Genomic DNA, 17081 nt, shown 5'->3' on the forward strand with positions numbered 1-17081 from the left:
AGAGGACTCTATGACTGTTCTCAGACATAAAGTTTGCATGCATGTGTACTATAAGCATGAATATCCTAGGAAAGAAGCAAATTTGAAAACAATTTTAAGAGGTTTATAATATCTGTTCTGCATCTAATTTATAATTATTTTAAATTAGCCACTTCTGTAATATGTATATAATATTGTATGATAAGGGTAATTTTGTATCACCTTAAGAAGCATTAATTCATGCCATGAAAAGCATTTACAATGATTTTACCATCAGCAATTTGTACTAAATACTTTACAAAGAAAAAAAAACGTTTAGTATGGCAATAACAACAGTAAATTTGATCCTTCTGCAAATTTGCTGAAGTAAATGTTTTATCATAAGACTTAGTGGGTAAATAATTCAAAACTATACAAAAGGTTCAATTACAGATATAAAAGTTAAAGATGTTATCCCTACATGTGTGAAGTAATTTACCCTTAGCTATTGACTTAAAAAGAGGTTTCATCCAGAAAAGAAAATTCAAATTTAAGAAATAGACTCTTTTTTCTTTTCTTACATTATTAAGTGGGTCAAAATTTGAAGAGCAGACTCTTAAAGAAAAAATCTAGTTGCCAATAAAATTAAAAAAAACATTTAACTGATCCAAAATCTGATTAGATAAGGAGAATTATAGAAGAACACAACATACTTCTGCTATATCTAACACATTTCAGCTGTTGCATTTGGCCAGATTCAGCAAAGAAGGTTTGCTGTGTATGAGATATCCACAGCAACTTAGAAATAAATTATTTCATTTATTACATATATGAAGCTGAAATAACTGAAGGCAGTGGTGAACAATATATCAAAGCCATGCCTTTATCAGAACTGTTAACATTTTAGTACTTATAAATGAATCAGTCTGAATTAATTTGTTATGCACTGCAATTGTACCTGTGATAATGCATTTATCTAGCAACGCTGTTATGCTACCAAACACTGCATTTCCATAACTGCTACATTATTATTCAGCATTATTGAAAAATCTGCAATAAATTATTGATGGTATATTCTAGAGTACAAAACAGCAAACAGAAAGCAAGTAGACTGAAAAGTTAAGTAGAGTTTTAAGGAAGATCTGCAGCACGAAAACACTCTGAAGCTCAGGTTGCTGTTATGTATTGATCAACAATGGAAAAAGAAGGTAAAATGAAGAATTCACATTCTGTTTGCATCAGCTGTATGCACTACGCCCAAAGTTGATGAAGTGGTATGAAAAGCTCAAATTATTGAAACCATCTCTCTGATGTTGTCAATGCCTGTTAGCAGGACACCACATTAAGTAACATCATACAAAATTAGAATCAGCTGGTCCACTAAAAGCCAATAAACACCATAGGTGTGAGCTCTGCAGTAGATATTTGTTTAACATACAAGGCAGGGGACAACTTGTCAGAAAAATTGCATTCTTTCACAAAAGCATATCACACAGTTGTTACATATATTTAGACAGAATAAAAATACTCTTTTAAGCTCAGTGACACATACTAGTTACTTTGTTATATGAAACAGAGGCTGAAAACCAGAAATTTGATAACATAACTACAGTCCATTAACCAGACGAAACAATAAAGTTTGATGTTAAAACACAGAAAAATTAGTAAGGCTTTTTGTCCCTCACCTGACCACGTTCACCAGTCCTTTTGATTTGAAAGGTTTTGTCTGTTACTGTAGCAAAAGATGCAGCCAAGCTTTTGGAGTTATTTTAAAACAGTGTTAATGAACCACATTCTTGTTACTTCTTACATCTACTCTCCTACCTTAGCGTCCTTGGGCTTAACCACTTTCATGAAGGCACCTCTTAGCAAGGCTTCCTCTCTCTCCCTCCTGGTTACTTTCCGAGTATCAAGAAATTTCAGGTTTGTCAATTTGTGCAGGACAAAATATCTGATAGATAACAAAATGCACACAGTTAAAATACAGTAATAAACAGATACATACTCACAGACTAAATGATTTAAAAAAGAATGTAATAAACAGCAACAGCCTTTGTTCACCTGTTTTGTGCAACGTATCTTACATAAAAAGTTATAACACTTATTTTACACTCTCAAACAAAGCTTGCTGCAAGCTGCCCATAACAATTTAATACTGGGTGGATGAAACAGATAAGGGAATTATCACCATGGACATGTATGTTCTCTCTAGGTATTAGTGAGGTATAAGGTATACCCAGAAATAGAATAAATTGGCAATTGCTCTCAATTGCCATTTTGGAAAAAGGACTTTTGAATGATTCCAAAGATTCCATCCCACACTACAGGGGAAAACTAATCTGAGACAAGGGAAACTGCCAACTATCTTCTCTGAAAGAGTTCTCAGAAAACATTCATTTGCCAACACTTCCTCAGATTTTTATTACGTTTTCCTAAAAACACAATGTTCAGCAACATTAGAGACATGTGAATAGCAAATCACAGAAGAGTGTAATTTCTCTTCTGCCATACATCCTAAAACACCATCCTTTGTCTTGAAAGATGCGTATGTCAGTGTTCAAAACTCTTAACATTACAAGAAAGAATTTGTCAAGAGAAAGCATAGAGAGTTTTCCTGATCTCTGCTTTCCAGGACTACCTTTTGACACAGGCATCATTTGGAAGGAGAATTTCAGTTTTGTCCTGCCAGAGAGACAAGGTGTTCTTATGGCATATGGATCTCAGTTCAGGGTTAAATGCAAAAGCACACAGAGCCTATTTTTATGAAAAATATTTTAAGAAATCAAAGTTCTTGTTAGGATCCATCAGTACTATATCTATTTATCCTTTTTACTCCAAGTACAGCAGCTCTTTAGCCTCAAAAAAATGCCATTGGCTCCTTGCTTGCAGAAGTAGAGAACATAGCAGATCAGAAACAAACTAAGGCACACAACCAAGACAAATCAAAATATCTAACCACCTCAAGTACATGTTATTTACATACAATCAACCAGATGTGAAGCAGACATTACGAAGTGAGAGAAGTGACAGACCTTTCCTGGCAGGGGGTAGAAAGGTGATTGATAATGCTTCCCATGCCTAGCTGCTTTGCATAAAACTCCAGCCAGTCAGAGTGCCTCCTAATCATAGCAATCTCTTCTGGCACGGGGAGGAAGAAATAGAAGTAGTAGAAAACTCTGAATAACATAACATTTTGAAAAAGAACAACAAACAAAAAATGTGGTTTTAAAGGTAAGAGTTATCTTATAATGTTCTCAGGACCAGACAAACATATGAAAAAGACTGTAAGACTCCCCTTCTACAACCAAGGAAAATTTAACACTGCAAATAAACCTTTCCATCAAGTACACCTTTTCTCTGTGGCAACAACTCTGTCAACAAGTGAACTGAAAATGCTCAGTACTGAAATGTTCAGACAATTTCAGTGTGAATTCTCAATCTGTGACCTTCAATGATATTTGAAGAAGAGTCACTTTACAAAACAGAACATATCCTAAGACCATTTATTAAACAGCTCCAGACCTATGAGACTGACACATTCTCAGACTCCTCCCAGCTTTCCTGGCTGCCCTTCAAGTTCTCCCTGGCATTTTGCTGGCCCTTATCTTTCAGTGGAGGAGAAGCTATCCATCTTGCATTACTGGCAGAAAAGCTCTGATGACAACAGATTCTTTCAAATGAAGACACGTACAGAAGGAAACAATATGTCAAGAGTGAAGAAGAGTAAAGCTAAAAATGAGTAAAGACACCCCCTAAGTGTAGGGTGAGAAAAGATGAATATTCAAATAAAGAAAACATCTGTATTAGAAAATCAGCAAATGTTTAATGATGGAATGAAATATGTCATTGAAAAGCAGGCTGCAGAAAAAATTACAACAGTCTAAGACAGCATTGTCATCTATGCTGGCTTTGGATCACATCCCTAATGTCAGTCTCTCAATCATTTCAAAAGAGTTTAAAATTCTAATCACATTCCTTGATACAAATGTATTTTTAAGCCATCCTGACTAAAACAGAATTTCAAAAAACAGAATTAGCACCAGTACTTGCCAATTTCAAAAACAAACCCAAAAAAACCCTACCCATATAAACAAAACAGTAAACTACATCATAAGCCACAGGTTTGGGGTTTATTTAAAAAAAAAAACAAACAACTTGTACTCCTTAAGGAGAGCAAATACTAAAAAGTATCATAAAGGTTATCCTAGCAGTAGAACAAGGGGGTATCACTGATCAATTCTTTTTAAAAGTGATTAAAAATACAAATATATTTATTCATATTCCTTTTACTAAATGTGAGATAAAAAGAATCTGTATTATATGAAAATAATATGATACTTTTCTATTAAATGGCTGAAGAAAAGCATTGGGCTTCCTGGATATATTTTAGCTAGAAATATGAAGATGCACCTTCAAACTAAATGTATGACAAGTTTGCCATAAAAAATAGAGGAAAGGATTACCAAAGCCCTGGAATGAACACTTTACAATATCAATAGAACCCTTGTAAATTTAATCCAGGGTTATTTGTTGCACAAAATCTCTTTACTGTGATATATGACTTAGTTACTAAGGTTATCACAGCAGTATCCTAAAGTTGCATAGTACATAAAACATTTCAGTTAACAATGCAGGGAGGTTAACTCCCACAGATAACCTACTATCAGAGGGTTAGACCAGATGACATGCCTCTGTCAGCTTTCAGGAGCTATTGATGGTTCAATCAGTTTGTTTTGAAGGTAAAGTACAACAAAAGGGCACTAAACTTATTCAAACTGTCAACAGGGACTATCTGGAATGTTGCTTGCAGGTAAGTAATTTTGGGTGTTTTAAGACTATTATCAAACACCAATGGCTGCAGAAAAAGACAGCTACTAATAACACAGAATGCAGCCATCATAAAATACTTTATGGCAGGTACTAAGATCCATAAATTGCATGACACATTGCACCCATTCTGGACTTGCAGAATCCTGTTCAATGAAGATCCATCTAATTTTAAATTATGTTTAGGAAGGTTAATTTTAGGTTAGAGATTGAGGGGCCACACACTCTAGTTTTTTTAATAATTTTGAAACTTAGCTCTGCTCCATGTGCTCTGAAACCACTGTTACTGGGTTTTAACACCTTTGCAGCAGTGTGAAAAAATATTATCTTCAGTTACAAGGATAAAGGTGGGCTTCAGAGAGAAAAAACAGAGACACCAGGAAGGTGCTTAGAGATCCATTTATCAGTGCGTGTGAATTGATCTTCTAATTCATGATGGATTACGGAAATTAAATATGGAAGTAAAGTTGCATCTTCTTTTGCCCATAATCATCTCCTTCCCTTGAATCCCAGTGCCAAGACTCCCATGAAAATGAGCTAATAACAGGTATCTGTCACACACAAACAGGAACACTCAGAGATGGAAAAAGACCAGAGAATATCGCATTTCAAGTTATTTTGGTCCTAGTTAAGTGAAAATGACAACAAAGATTAACAATTAATTTACCAATTTTGTAAGCGTTGCATGTGATTAGTATTATTTTAATAGCTTTTACACAGACCTGTCAAGATATTGGAAAAGAGGGACAGGCATAAGGGGGCATTCACAAAGGAATGCAGTGAGTTTGGTATTCAGCTGCTATTGACATTGGCAAAAGCTCAGTGGGGCAAAGCCTTCCTTTGAAGAAACATGTTAGAGTTCAGAAAGGGACAGAACAAAGACAGCTTTGAGATCAGCTATTACTATTTATTAAACAATACATGACTCTAGTTTTTGTATAAAGAAATATTGTCTCTGGTAATGACTCGCTCTACAGCCTTTGACAATTCACAGACCTGTCCATTTTAACTCTGCCTTACAAACACAGAAACTAAGACCTATCAGTTACCTTGCACATATATTCCATGTTTCTAGTTCTCTACTGTCTAACAGTCATTATCTAAAATATAGTCCTTAGGTGATTCCCTCACCCCCCAAAAATTAGAGATGGTTCACATAATCTTAGGAGAGAGTTTCACAGGTGAAGCAAAAGGGTTCAAAGAGAATGTGTGTTTGTAAAGGATCACATGGAAGAAAGAAAGAAATCTATTTTAAACATATATAAGAAATTTTTCAGTCCTCATCCAAACACACAAACAGAAATAACTTTTATGTCAACTCCTCTTTTTTGTTAAATAGCTACTGTGTAATTTCATTCTGACCCATTTTTTCAGTAGCCATTTAGGTTCAGGCATAAAAATTCCTTCAGTTTTGATGAGTTTCAGTATACTACTCCTTACTATTATCAAACAGTTCTAGGAAATTTCTATTCTAGAGCTGTGAACACCATAACAAAAAAACAACCAAACAAAAAAAATCACATATCATAGCATCTAAGGGCCTCAATTCATTTATTACCTCCCTTGGAAAAGCAGACAATTTGTAGAACATGGTTGGCCTCCTGATACTGAAAGATAATGGCATCACCTGTAAGCCACAATGTAAGAAAATCTTAAAAGTGGCAATAAATTACTTGGGGAAAGAATGTTTCAGGCTACTTTTTTTTCCCTTCCACTACAAGTATAGTAAATTTGCGTATGTTAAGATTTTCAGAGAAAATAAACTCTTCTACTGAAAAACTATGATAAGAAGTAGATTCTGTATAGTCCTTTATTTTCTACTTTTATTAACCAAAACTGAAATATAAAACTGTACTATATGCATCAATATTTAAGTTTAAAACACAAAATTAATCTGGCATTGAAAAATTGATAAATATTTGCCCAGAAGAATGCAGAAATGTCTAGCTCTACCCGTATAACTGCAACATGCTCTTTGTTTCAGAAACTTTACTTTCACTTTTCTATTTTCTGTGCTATGGTATTTCCCTTATTTGACAATCATAAAACATAAAAATATTATACCTATTTCAAACTTTGAAGGGCTGATTATGCTCTCAGTTAGATTATTGTAAACTAGAAATAATAAATAACCTAAAGTTGGTGAAGTTACGTTAGCATTCAAACGGGGAGAGAGGAAAACAAAAATCAGAAGCGTTGAGAGAATATGTTTATGACACTGAATCACATTATCTCCTATAATTGTTTCTTCTGCACCAACAAAAAAATTAACCCCCTACCCCCATCCTTACCCCACCAAACAGTGTATAGGTGGCTGCAGAATTTCCATCTGCAACAAAATGTCCTCCATAAAGAGTTAAGCTTGAAGCCAGGCCATAAACTTAAACCACCACCTTCCAGAACAGAAGGCATGATATTTGCATGAGGTATGTTAGAAGATCACAGCCTCTGTGCAACCCTGGCACTGCCTGGTGTGTGATGACCATGTAATTCTGAGGGGCTCTCAAGTCACCCAGCAATCCAGACTGCCTTCTAATACTTTTAAGATCCTCTGTTCTACTTAGATGTGACATCCAATTCTAGGAATTAGAAAAATATCTCCCTATACATGTAAAAATAATTATAGTTACATCTTGATTTTCTGAGTTAGTATGGACAAAATGGGGTATTAAGGACTTCAATTTATTGGGATGAACAAAAACATTATAATAGTTCTTGCTCACAAATACTTACAGTGGCTAATCTCAGATGGAAGATGTGTGGCTATCTGAAGTCTATCAAATACAGGGTTTTTTTCTTCCAGGTACTGTAGAAATGACAATGCCTCATGCAAACAGTGAAGTAGCACAGATTCAAAGATTATACAGGTGTAAGGGAATACCTAATTATCTCATTAGGTACATAAAAAAACATATACAGAATTACCACAGACACCAATCCCTCCTGCTAAAGAGAGCCTCAACAGTAAATTCACTGATTTTTACTAGATATATTAGCATTATTTTCATTACTGAGGACTTCTAGTCTCCTACTGCTTCTTGAATAGGTATTTGTATTACCATCCAAATTCAATAACAAGGCTATTTAAAACAGATGAGTAGGTTCTGTCTCAATTAAGAAAAAAAACAAAAACCAAAACCAAAACAACACTAAGACAAAACCACAGTAGAACAAAACAAAACTGTAGGGAAACTAAAAATTATGTAAGAGGAGCCTGCATTTCACAGAATCAAACCTGTGGGATGGGAACAGCTGATTTAGCTGAAAAGTTAATCCATACAAAATGAATGCCCTTCCTTTCTTGCTGTTATATCTTAAGAGGACTTCATAAGGTTATCACCATTTGCTCCCCTGGCCAAAGATAGCGTATCTAGTATATGTACTTTTAAGCTAATTTAAAATAAACTCAGGCATTTGTTTCCACTTGCCCTTGTTTCCATGTCAACAGCACTTAACTAATGCATCATTCCAGGAAATGTCAATAGGGAGCAGAGAAGAATGAACAAGCACTGAAAACTTCACACATGACATACATCCTTCACAATCATATCGCTTTAATGAAAATAGGTGAGGTCACCTGCAGCATTCACAAATGCTTTGTAATACATTCTGACCCAGATGATTTTTCACAGTTCAGTAACAACACGTTTGAAGTTTTCACTGCAAATACACCCATAGGACTGACCAAGTGCAGGTACAAGAGAAGCAACCAGCAATTACTGTGTTGACTTCTGTTACTTTGATCTCCAGGTCATGACCTTTGCTTTCAGGCAATCTTCAAAGTAGAGATTGTAGAATAGGTTATTTTAGAGGACACACTGTTTTGCAAGATATTTTTCTGTATTTCTTGCTTCCTGTTTGAGTCAAAAGCCTTTAAAACTTTCCGATCAACATTATATTTTAGATATTCTGTTTTCTCTTGCCCTCATCCCCAAGATACCCCTTTAACAAAATATCACCTTCCAAAAAAAGAAAGCTTAAAAAAAAAAAAAAAACAAAACACATATAACCTTTTTTTTTTTTTTTTTCCTGAAAGAAAATAAAGCTATTTTACAATGATGGAAAAAAGTGAGGTTTTGTAATGAACTAAACCAGTTTGCTTATAAAATACCATAGAAGAGAACTTTCCATTTTCTTTTCTTCTCTAAGCAAAAATTCCAGTAAAAACATAGAAATGTTTTCAATTTGTTCTCCTACACATTTGAAAGGTAAGGAGGAATAACAGGGATGGAAAAATAAATAGGTTTTATTTTTTCTTTTTCTAAAAAAAAAAAATCTCACTCAAATGTTACTATGTTTCTTAGAAGAAAATAGCTACTTTGAGAAAAAGTCACAACAAAGTTTTTGTTTAAATTAAAAACTAGCAAAAAGCTTTAGTACTGAAATTTGTATACCAATGGATTACCCAAGGAATCAGATCCTTACTTCTTGACAAAAAGCATAGTTTTATACATTTTCCAACTATTCACGATAAAACATAATTATTTTCAAAAGATGTAATACTACTTTTTAATTCTGTTACTAATACCACAGTAAATCACTGGACTTTGAGTTTTTAAAAATTTTACTTTCCACATTTTTTTGAGGTTGAGATTTTGGGGGTTTTACAGGTCTTTTCAGTTTGTTGGAATGAGAAGATTAAGCTTTGATTTTTCTAGCACCTCTCTTTTTCTGGTTGAGGAATTAAATAGCCTGAACTCTAATTGAACTCAGTAGGAATGAAATTAAAGCTCAATGAAAAATGAAGCTGTGGTTCCAACGGTCACTGCAAAAATTTACAAAAAGTTCCCATTCAGAAGAAAACAAAACCATTTAAAGTTTATGGTAAAGCAAAATGTTTACATAAATCAGGTTCACTGAAATGCAATCTTTTGACCCTTTCTGTATGGCAATTTTTTTCAAAAAAAGAAAAATCTTATTAAAAAAATATTACTTCAAACCATTAAAAATCCTGAAACTGGCCATTTCAAATATTTGCTTTTGAGATTTGAAGCAATACATTTGATAAAATACAAATATTTTCTCACTCAGGAAAGCTTGATGCTGTGAAATCTGTGAGGTACTTCTGTACATATGGAGGAAGGAAGAAAAAGGCTGCATCTAAGATGCTTCAGAACATGTATTCAAAACTCTGAATAAGCTATTCAGAGAAAAATTAGCAGAGTGCTTTTAATCAGTTCTACCATGTAGGTGAATATATTCTCCTAAAGGTAGGTAGGTAGGTAGGTAGGTAGGTAGGTAGGTAGGTAGATAGACAGACAGACAGACAGACAGACGCTTTTGGGTTTTGAGACTCACATTGTCTGGCAAACGCATTTCATATAATGTAACAAATAATTATGGGAAAAGATCAGGAAGCTTTCATTATAGCAGCAGAATCATAAATCATTCAATGAATTAGAATTCCATTCTTCTTTCTTAAAAGAGCTTTAATTAACCTAGTTTATATGGAAAAAATACCAATTTAAAAAAAAATAAAAAATTGAGGAGAAAGGAAATAGAGTGATGCTGTAGTGTCCAGCAGATTCATAAATACAATCACTTCATACTTTGTCATGGTGGTTTGCCATGATGTGACCTGAAACTAACTTCACCTCCCTGAAATCAAAATTTTTGCATTGAAATGAAACAACAGACATGCTTGTTTTGATGTATGGCTGTGTGACATATTATAAATATTACATCACATAACCACAGAGGATGTCAATCAATAAAGAATTTTTTTCAGACAGCACTAAATGAACCACGGGTTCTTGCCTCTGAATGGCTCCTTTAACATACTACTTTTGCTTAAATGATTAATAGGAGACATATTGTCAGAAAACATACTTAAAGTGAAAAACAGTAAACTGTAGAAATATCATTCATTTTTTAAGCAATTCTCTAGTGCAAATGTCACATAAATTTACATAGAGACAGCACTATTAGACTCTCATAAGCTGGATAGCAGGCATACCTTCCACTTAAGTGTGAAAGCAATGGGAAAATATTTTATTAAATCTAGGCTGTTCCACTTGGCAAAAACCAAAATATTACAGCTAAGATGGATTCAAAAGTTGAATTGTTAGAAGGTGAAAGCCTTTAGGCTAATGGCAAACTAGAAATCCTTCTCAAAAATTTGCAAGAAAAAGTATATGCACACACAGGACAGCTGTGCTGCTGTTTCAACCTACATCATTTATGAGCAATAAACTGGTGCATTGAATTCATGCCACTTTCCAATAAACCTGCTTTTAGTCTCCACCATTTTGTATTGTTCTATACTAACTTCTACAGCAGAGTTTAGATTACATGAAGATAAAATCAGAGTTTTACTATATACCTCTGAATACTGCAGGTGATCTTCTAAAAAAAGAAAGCTCAGGCTCTGCAAAGTCAGCAGCATTGTGACCAGTCCTGTTTGGATCTGACTTGCTTCAGACAGCCATTTTCAGCCAATGTGAAAAATCCTCTCACAAAGACTGAAATATTGTATCAGATGTGAACACGGAAAAAGTAATCCAACTTTTTTTTTTTTTTTTTAATAATCAATATCTCACTTGCCTAAATGTTATAGCTATGAAAATTATGTCACTTAAGCAGTCATTCCATAAGTTTTGGATCTATACTCACAGTCATCATCAGTCACAATTATTTTTATTTTTAAAAAAATAACCCTTGTAACTTTTAGCAATATTTCAGTTGGATCAGTTGAATAGTATTTTATCATTAATTTCCACATGACCTTTTGTGTAACCTAGTTCATCAAAATTACATTATAAAAATAGTTTCAGTGGTTTTATTTGAACCTAAACACTAACTGCTCTGACTAAAGCAGCACAATGTACAAGGAGTCCTTTCTCTGTGTTCTTTAATAGTGCCTTGATATCTATAGTAGAAGAAACTCATCACCATAATTGAATGTTAGCAGAAGATAATGCGACTGTCTGAGCGTAGTAATTTTGGGTTTTTTATTGACTGTCACCCTTAGCATATGTAAATGTTGACCTACCTACCTTGACCTTAAAGAAGGAAAGGCTGTAAGTAGGCACATATGAGCACCCACATTCAGGAAATCCTGTGCATACCTGCTAAACTCAAACATGTGCTATAGAGCACTGAAATATTTCTTGAAATAGAGTTCCTGAGAGTGATCTTGCTGAAATGGGGTTACTCACATTCCAAGGTGTTTCATAGCAGAATATGCCACAATGCTTTCAGAATAGAGTAGATGTTTGTTTGAGACTCTGAGTTGGGTTTTTCCAATACTTTTCCAATAACAAAACAAAAGTGACATTACCTTATCATATCTACAAATGAAAATACTAACCTGTACCTCTGGTAGTCATCTTCATCTTTTTCTTTGCAGACCAGTTCATTTGGGCAGGCCATGTTTCCAAGCAAACTGAGATACCGTAGTGAGGGCACAACTTCAGCCAAATGGTCCAAAAGGCTTTCTAATTCTGTTATGTGTCAAAGGTTGTGGGTTAAGGATTCAATGACATTAAAGAAGAAAGCATTTAGAGTTGCATCACTTCTGATTTAAACATACATTTCAATAACTCACAATCAAATTTATTATGGCATTTATGAAAATGTCACATTAATTGTTCAAAGGCAAACAGGGTCAAACTTCAGTAAGATTTTTGGCATGGAATGAAAGAATTTGGCTGTTTTGTCATTATTTCCTTCTTCTTTCTTTCCTAGGTGGTTCACTACAAAACATTAAAACTTTGACAAAATGATGGATGCTATGTGGTAAAATGGCTAGCAATTGCTGGAGCCATGAAACTTTTCCAGCATGGAAACAAACAGTTAGTTTCACAGAACATTCATCACTAATATATTCAGTCCACTGGAAAATGAGTTTAAGAAAAAAAAAAAGAAAAAAAGTCAAATCATAACAATCCACTTTCACTTGCAACATATAAACGCCTTGAATGCCACAGCAACACATCTGTAATTACTCAATTAGTATATGTGAATTAATGCTTCACTAAAAGCCACTTAAAGACTTCAATGTTACAAGTATTTTATATATTAAGCTTTAAAGTCTTGTAAAGCATGAGATTTTTCATTAAAATACCTTGTATTTTGGTGCTCATGAGGCTTTTTAACTTAGCTCTATTCCTCAGAACATAAATAATAATGATACACCTTCAATATTGTAAACTATATTGAAACAAATAGGCAAACAAAGGTTAAACTATCTTTTAACCATTGCAATATCAGAAATCACATTTTAGGCTTAAGTATAACAACAATATTCAACCATTCACACCCTGCTGATTGATCAAATAAAACAAATTATTTTGTTAAATATAGTGTGACGGTCTCTAAGACTCAAACTACAGGTTTCTATTTACTTCAATTTACATGCAAAGAAAAAGGCATGATTCTCAAAAAAGATGCCATGTATATGTGTGTAAAAAGTTTTCAATGTTTAAATATTAACTAACTTAGACAATAGTAATAATTATTCAAAACTATTAAAGGGCATTTCACTGTTCTGTTTTATCCACTCCTGCTGTCAGAGACCGCAACTATTGTTTTAAATCCTCGGTTCACTTGTGCTGTTATTATTTATACTTGATTTATGTGTTTCTGTTATCTTTGTTATTTTTAGCTGATGGAATTTACTTTATTTCTTCACCTCAATATCTTAAGGGCAAGAGAAACAATACAGAATGAAAAGAGCAGCTTCATCATTAAAAATGTGGTCTTCCTTTTATAAGTCTGAATTTTTATTTTATTTCCAAACACACATGAAGATCATGCTAACAATTACTTATTTAAATATATTAAAAGCAGTGTATCTACACTCATAGTTAATATTATGTCCCATAAGGTCTGAGGAATGATACTTAAATATTTCACATGAATGAGAAAAATGAGGGTTTAAAATTACTTCTATTAATTCATTAAAAGGGTAAAAATGCTAACTTTTGGCAAAGCCACATTATGGAAAGCTATATGCCAGTAAGTAATCAACCAGACCCTAAGAAAAATTTTCTTTTTGTAGCACCATAGGATATAAATCTTCTTTGTTAGCTAGGATGAATTCCCAATCAAAATCTGCTGCTAATTCTTGTCTTTTCATATCTGGACCTTGATCTCATACATAGACTTTTTCATGGCTCTTTCAGGAAGTGTATGACTCTGATGGGAAGGTCGCAAACTGTTTTTCCATACATGCTCAAGTGAAAAGATTTTTTTAAATTTCCTAAGACTGACAGAGATATGCTTATATCTGGCACTCTCCCTCAGCCAGGAGAAACATTTATTTCAGGACTGCTTAAAATGTAAAAAGGTTCCCTGAGATAAATAGTTTATTATTACAAAAGACAGTTATTTCCATAACAGCAATCAGACACAGGGGATTAGCTATTGCAAGGTCATTTCATATTGACAGAAAAAAAACCCCACGCCTGAACCTTTTGCATCTTCTGTGGAGTAAACATGCAGAATTTTTGCTTGTCAATTCAGTAGAGCTTCTTCTGGGGTAGAAGCTTTTCTCCCCAACAATTTGCTGAAATTTCCATCTGACCACGTAGACTGAGGGGCAAATATCAAAATGTATTTAGACGTGTAATGATGAAGAGCATCATCAGCTTAATTTTGCAAAAATGTAACACTATGCATCAAAGTCCTACGGCAAGCAAAAGGAAGAGACACCAAATTCTCTGAGTTTTGGGTAAATAGCAGCACTTGATAATCCGCATCTCAAAAATCTAAATCTCCCTAAATTTTGAAATCAGTGTCTAGATTCTAATATCACATATCTAAACCCTGAGCATTGATTTTTAGATGAACCCCCCCTAAAAATTATCTCGGACAAGGATGACCAAGAAGCACACACAGATCTCTTACCATGCAGTTCTGTGTGTGACTCTCCAGATCTCTGTTATCATTTACTTGTCTCCCTCTACTGAAATAGATATTTAGCATCCTAGCATTATTTCAATTTCAGCTGCAACATAAACGTGTGCACAGGACAAACCCCAAAATGTGGACATAATCACCCCAAAAGTAGAAGGTCACTATTTCATAAAATGTTGAAGCTTTGCAGGCTTGGACAGCCCAAAAATAACAGAACACCAGCAACATTTGAGAAGAAACCAACATGTAGTTTATGATAGTCACCTTTTTTTGTCCCAGAATCAGCAGTTATATCATAAATAAAATATCTATTTGTCAGGATTTTAAGTATCTTTCTCATCTCTCTAAAAACAAAAAAAGATGCAAGGTAAAGATTATTTTTCCAAGAAGCCCCATCCACCTACCATCACAGTTATTCTTTACAAAGCATGTAGGAAAAAATAAATTATATCCTCTTCAAATTTTCATGATTAAGTGTTTCTCAAAGATGAGTCATAAGTCATGGTGAACTTCTAATGTACTGTTTGTTAATTAACATGTCATATACATATTTTAGTCACAATATTGGAACTATATGATGCCACCAAAAGTCTAAAACAATGCTAAGAAAATACAGAGGGAGGAAACCAAAAGCAAGTCTAAAATTTTATTGCCAGCTTCCTTTCTATGGTTTATTGATGCAGCTTAAGGAGTGCTATATTGGTGCAATCAGAGCCAGAGAGCTGCAAAATCATGCTGTGCCATTTCTAAGACCATTTTCAACTCCATTCTCTCCAAAAAGGAAAGCCACAATTAAATACATGGAGAGTGCTAGCGAAAATCTATTTATTTAAATCTCTGTGACAACAGCCCAGAATTGATCTTTCTGAATTCAGTGTCACTGGTCATCAGGTGAATACATAAGTGATGCAAATACTTACACTATAGTCTACTGTTTAAAAACTTGCTAAAGTGTTATGATAATTAAAGCGGCTTAGTGTACTGATCCACCTCCTAACTCAACAGTGTCATCATTACCAGTCTATTAATGCCTCTTTCTAATCGACATTGACTAAAATAAAAATTTGCAACAAGAATTTTAAACTCTTCAACTCTTTAGCTCACAAGCTAAAACATTAATTCTCAACAATTATACAACAATGGTCCCACTCCAAAAACACAACCTGGCATCCATGAATAATTAACAGAAACACACTAGACATACTTCAAAATAGATGCTCATTTCACGCTCATCAAAAGACTATACTGACTTGTTGCACTATTTTTATTTTTAAATTAGGGAAACATTTACAAGAACTGGGTCTCTCACATACTCAGATTAACTATTTTAAGCCTCTTCATTATGTCTCCTTACCTGTGTCCTTTCACTAGACCATCCAGCATATTTCCAGGGCACAGACACAGCATGAATCCTTTATAGAGAGCAATATAAGGGTCTATCTATTTTAAGTACTGATGACTGAAGCTGATCACCCCCAAACTCCATACCGTTTCCTCTCTTACTGGTATTCTTGGTATATCAATGGTTGTTTTTCAGGGACAACTGCTGGTCATACCCATACAGAAATACAATTTTTGCTAACAGTTTCTAAATGAAATTATTCTTTATAACTTTATACAAGTGCTACGCTAACATATAACTGTCCAAACCTATACATATTTCCTATCTCAACATTCAATTATATTTTGGATATAGACTGAAGTATGCAAGACAATCTGGGATTTCTTTCTATAACCTTTTTCTCTCAGTAGTGCTTTTTACTAGTCACACACTCAAATACAATGACTTTTTAAGAAAAATAACCACTCTTGTTCTCTTGGTGCTTTTCATGTTGCTCCACCACTTCCTTTAAAGAAGTTTGTACTTAGTCTTTTCAAATTTTTAGCAACCCCACTTCCCCAAAAGAGTTGCAGGAGAGATTTTCATGTTAATGACCTTCTGTGATTACAGCTTTTGGAAGTTCTTGGGAGCAAAGAGACAAAGGAAAGAACAGTCAGCTTTACATTCAAAATATTTTAAAATACATACATAGAGAATACCAGAAATATCACACAGAATTCCAGACTGCCACATACAAAGACCCAAAATTGTCTTTCAAAAGCCTTCTGCCAACTAACCATCTGTCATGCAGGTGCTGCAATTGACCTAACATTAAAACAGCCGGATAGCACTTCTTCCGGAGTCATAAATGAGCAAGGTACCTATATTTATTCCCATTTGAAATATTTGCTTGAATTAAATTTATCACAAAGATGATGTAGCAATCACAACCTATTCCACAGGCAAATAGCCTTGAAGCAGAAGTGTCCTGGTTCAGCTAGGATAGGGTTAAGTTTCCCCAGCAGGGAGGGGAAAGGGATCTTCAGGCGGGTTATTAATACCATGATGACGTCAAGTCTGGCGCGGCAGCATGGGAAGCTTTTTCCTTTGTGGCTTT

At 34.2% G+C, this 17081-nt stretch overlaps 1 protein-coding gene across 1 annotated transcript in view; it reads right to left on the reverse strand.

Annotated features, from left to right (window-relative positions):
- Positions 1–17081, reverse strand: part of LRMDA (leucine rich melanocyte differentiation associated) — a 313798-nt gene that overhangs the window by 281304 nt on the left and 15413 nt on the right. The window contains exons 3-4 of the mRNA XM_026851051.1: positions 12095–12234; positions 1783–1909 (exon numbers count right to left, since the gene is read on the reverse strand). Of these exons, the coding sequence (XP_026706852.1) occupies positions 1783–1909; positions 12095–12234 (267 nt within the window). The remainder of the gene's footprint in view (positions 1–1782; positions 1910–12094; positions 12235–17081) is intronic.

The sequence above is a fragment of the Athene cunicularia genome (assembly GCF_003259725.1).
Source record: "Athene cunicularia isolate RWA chromosome 6 unlocalized genomic scaffold, athCun1 chr6_part1, whole genome shotgun sequence".
Taxonomy (NCBI): domain Eukaryota; kingdom Metazoa; phylum Chordata; class Aves; order Strigiformes; family Strigidae; genus Athene; species Athene cunicularia.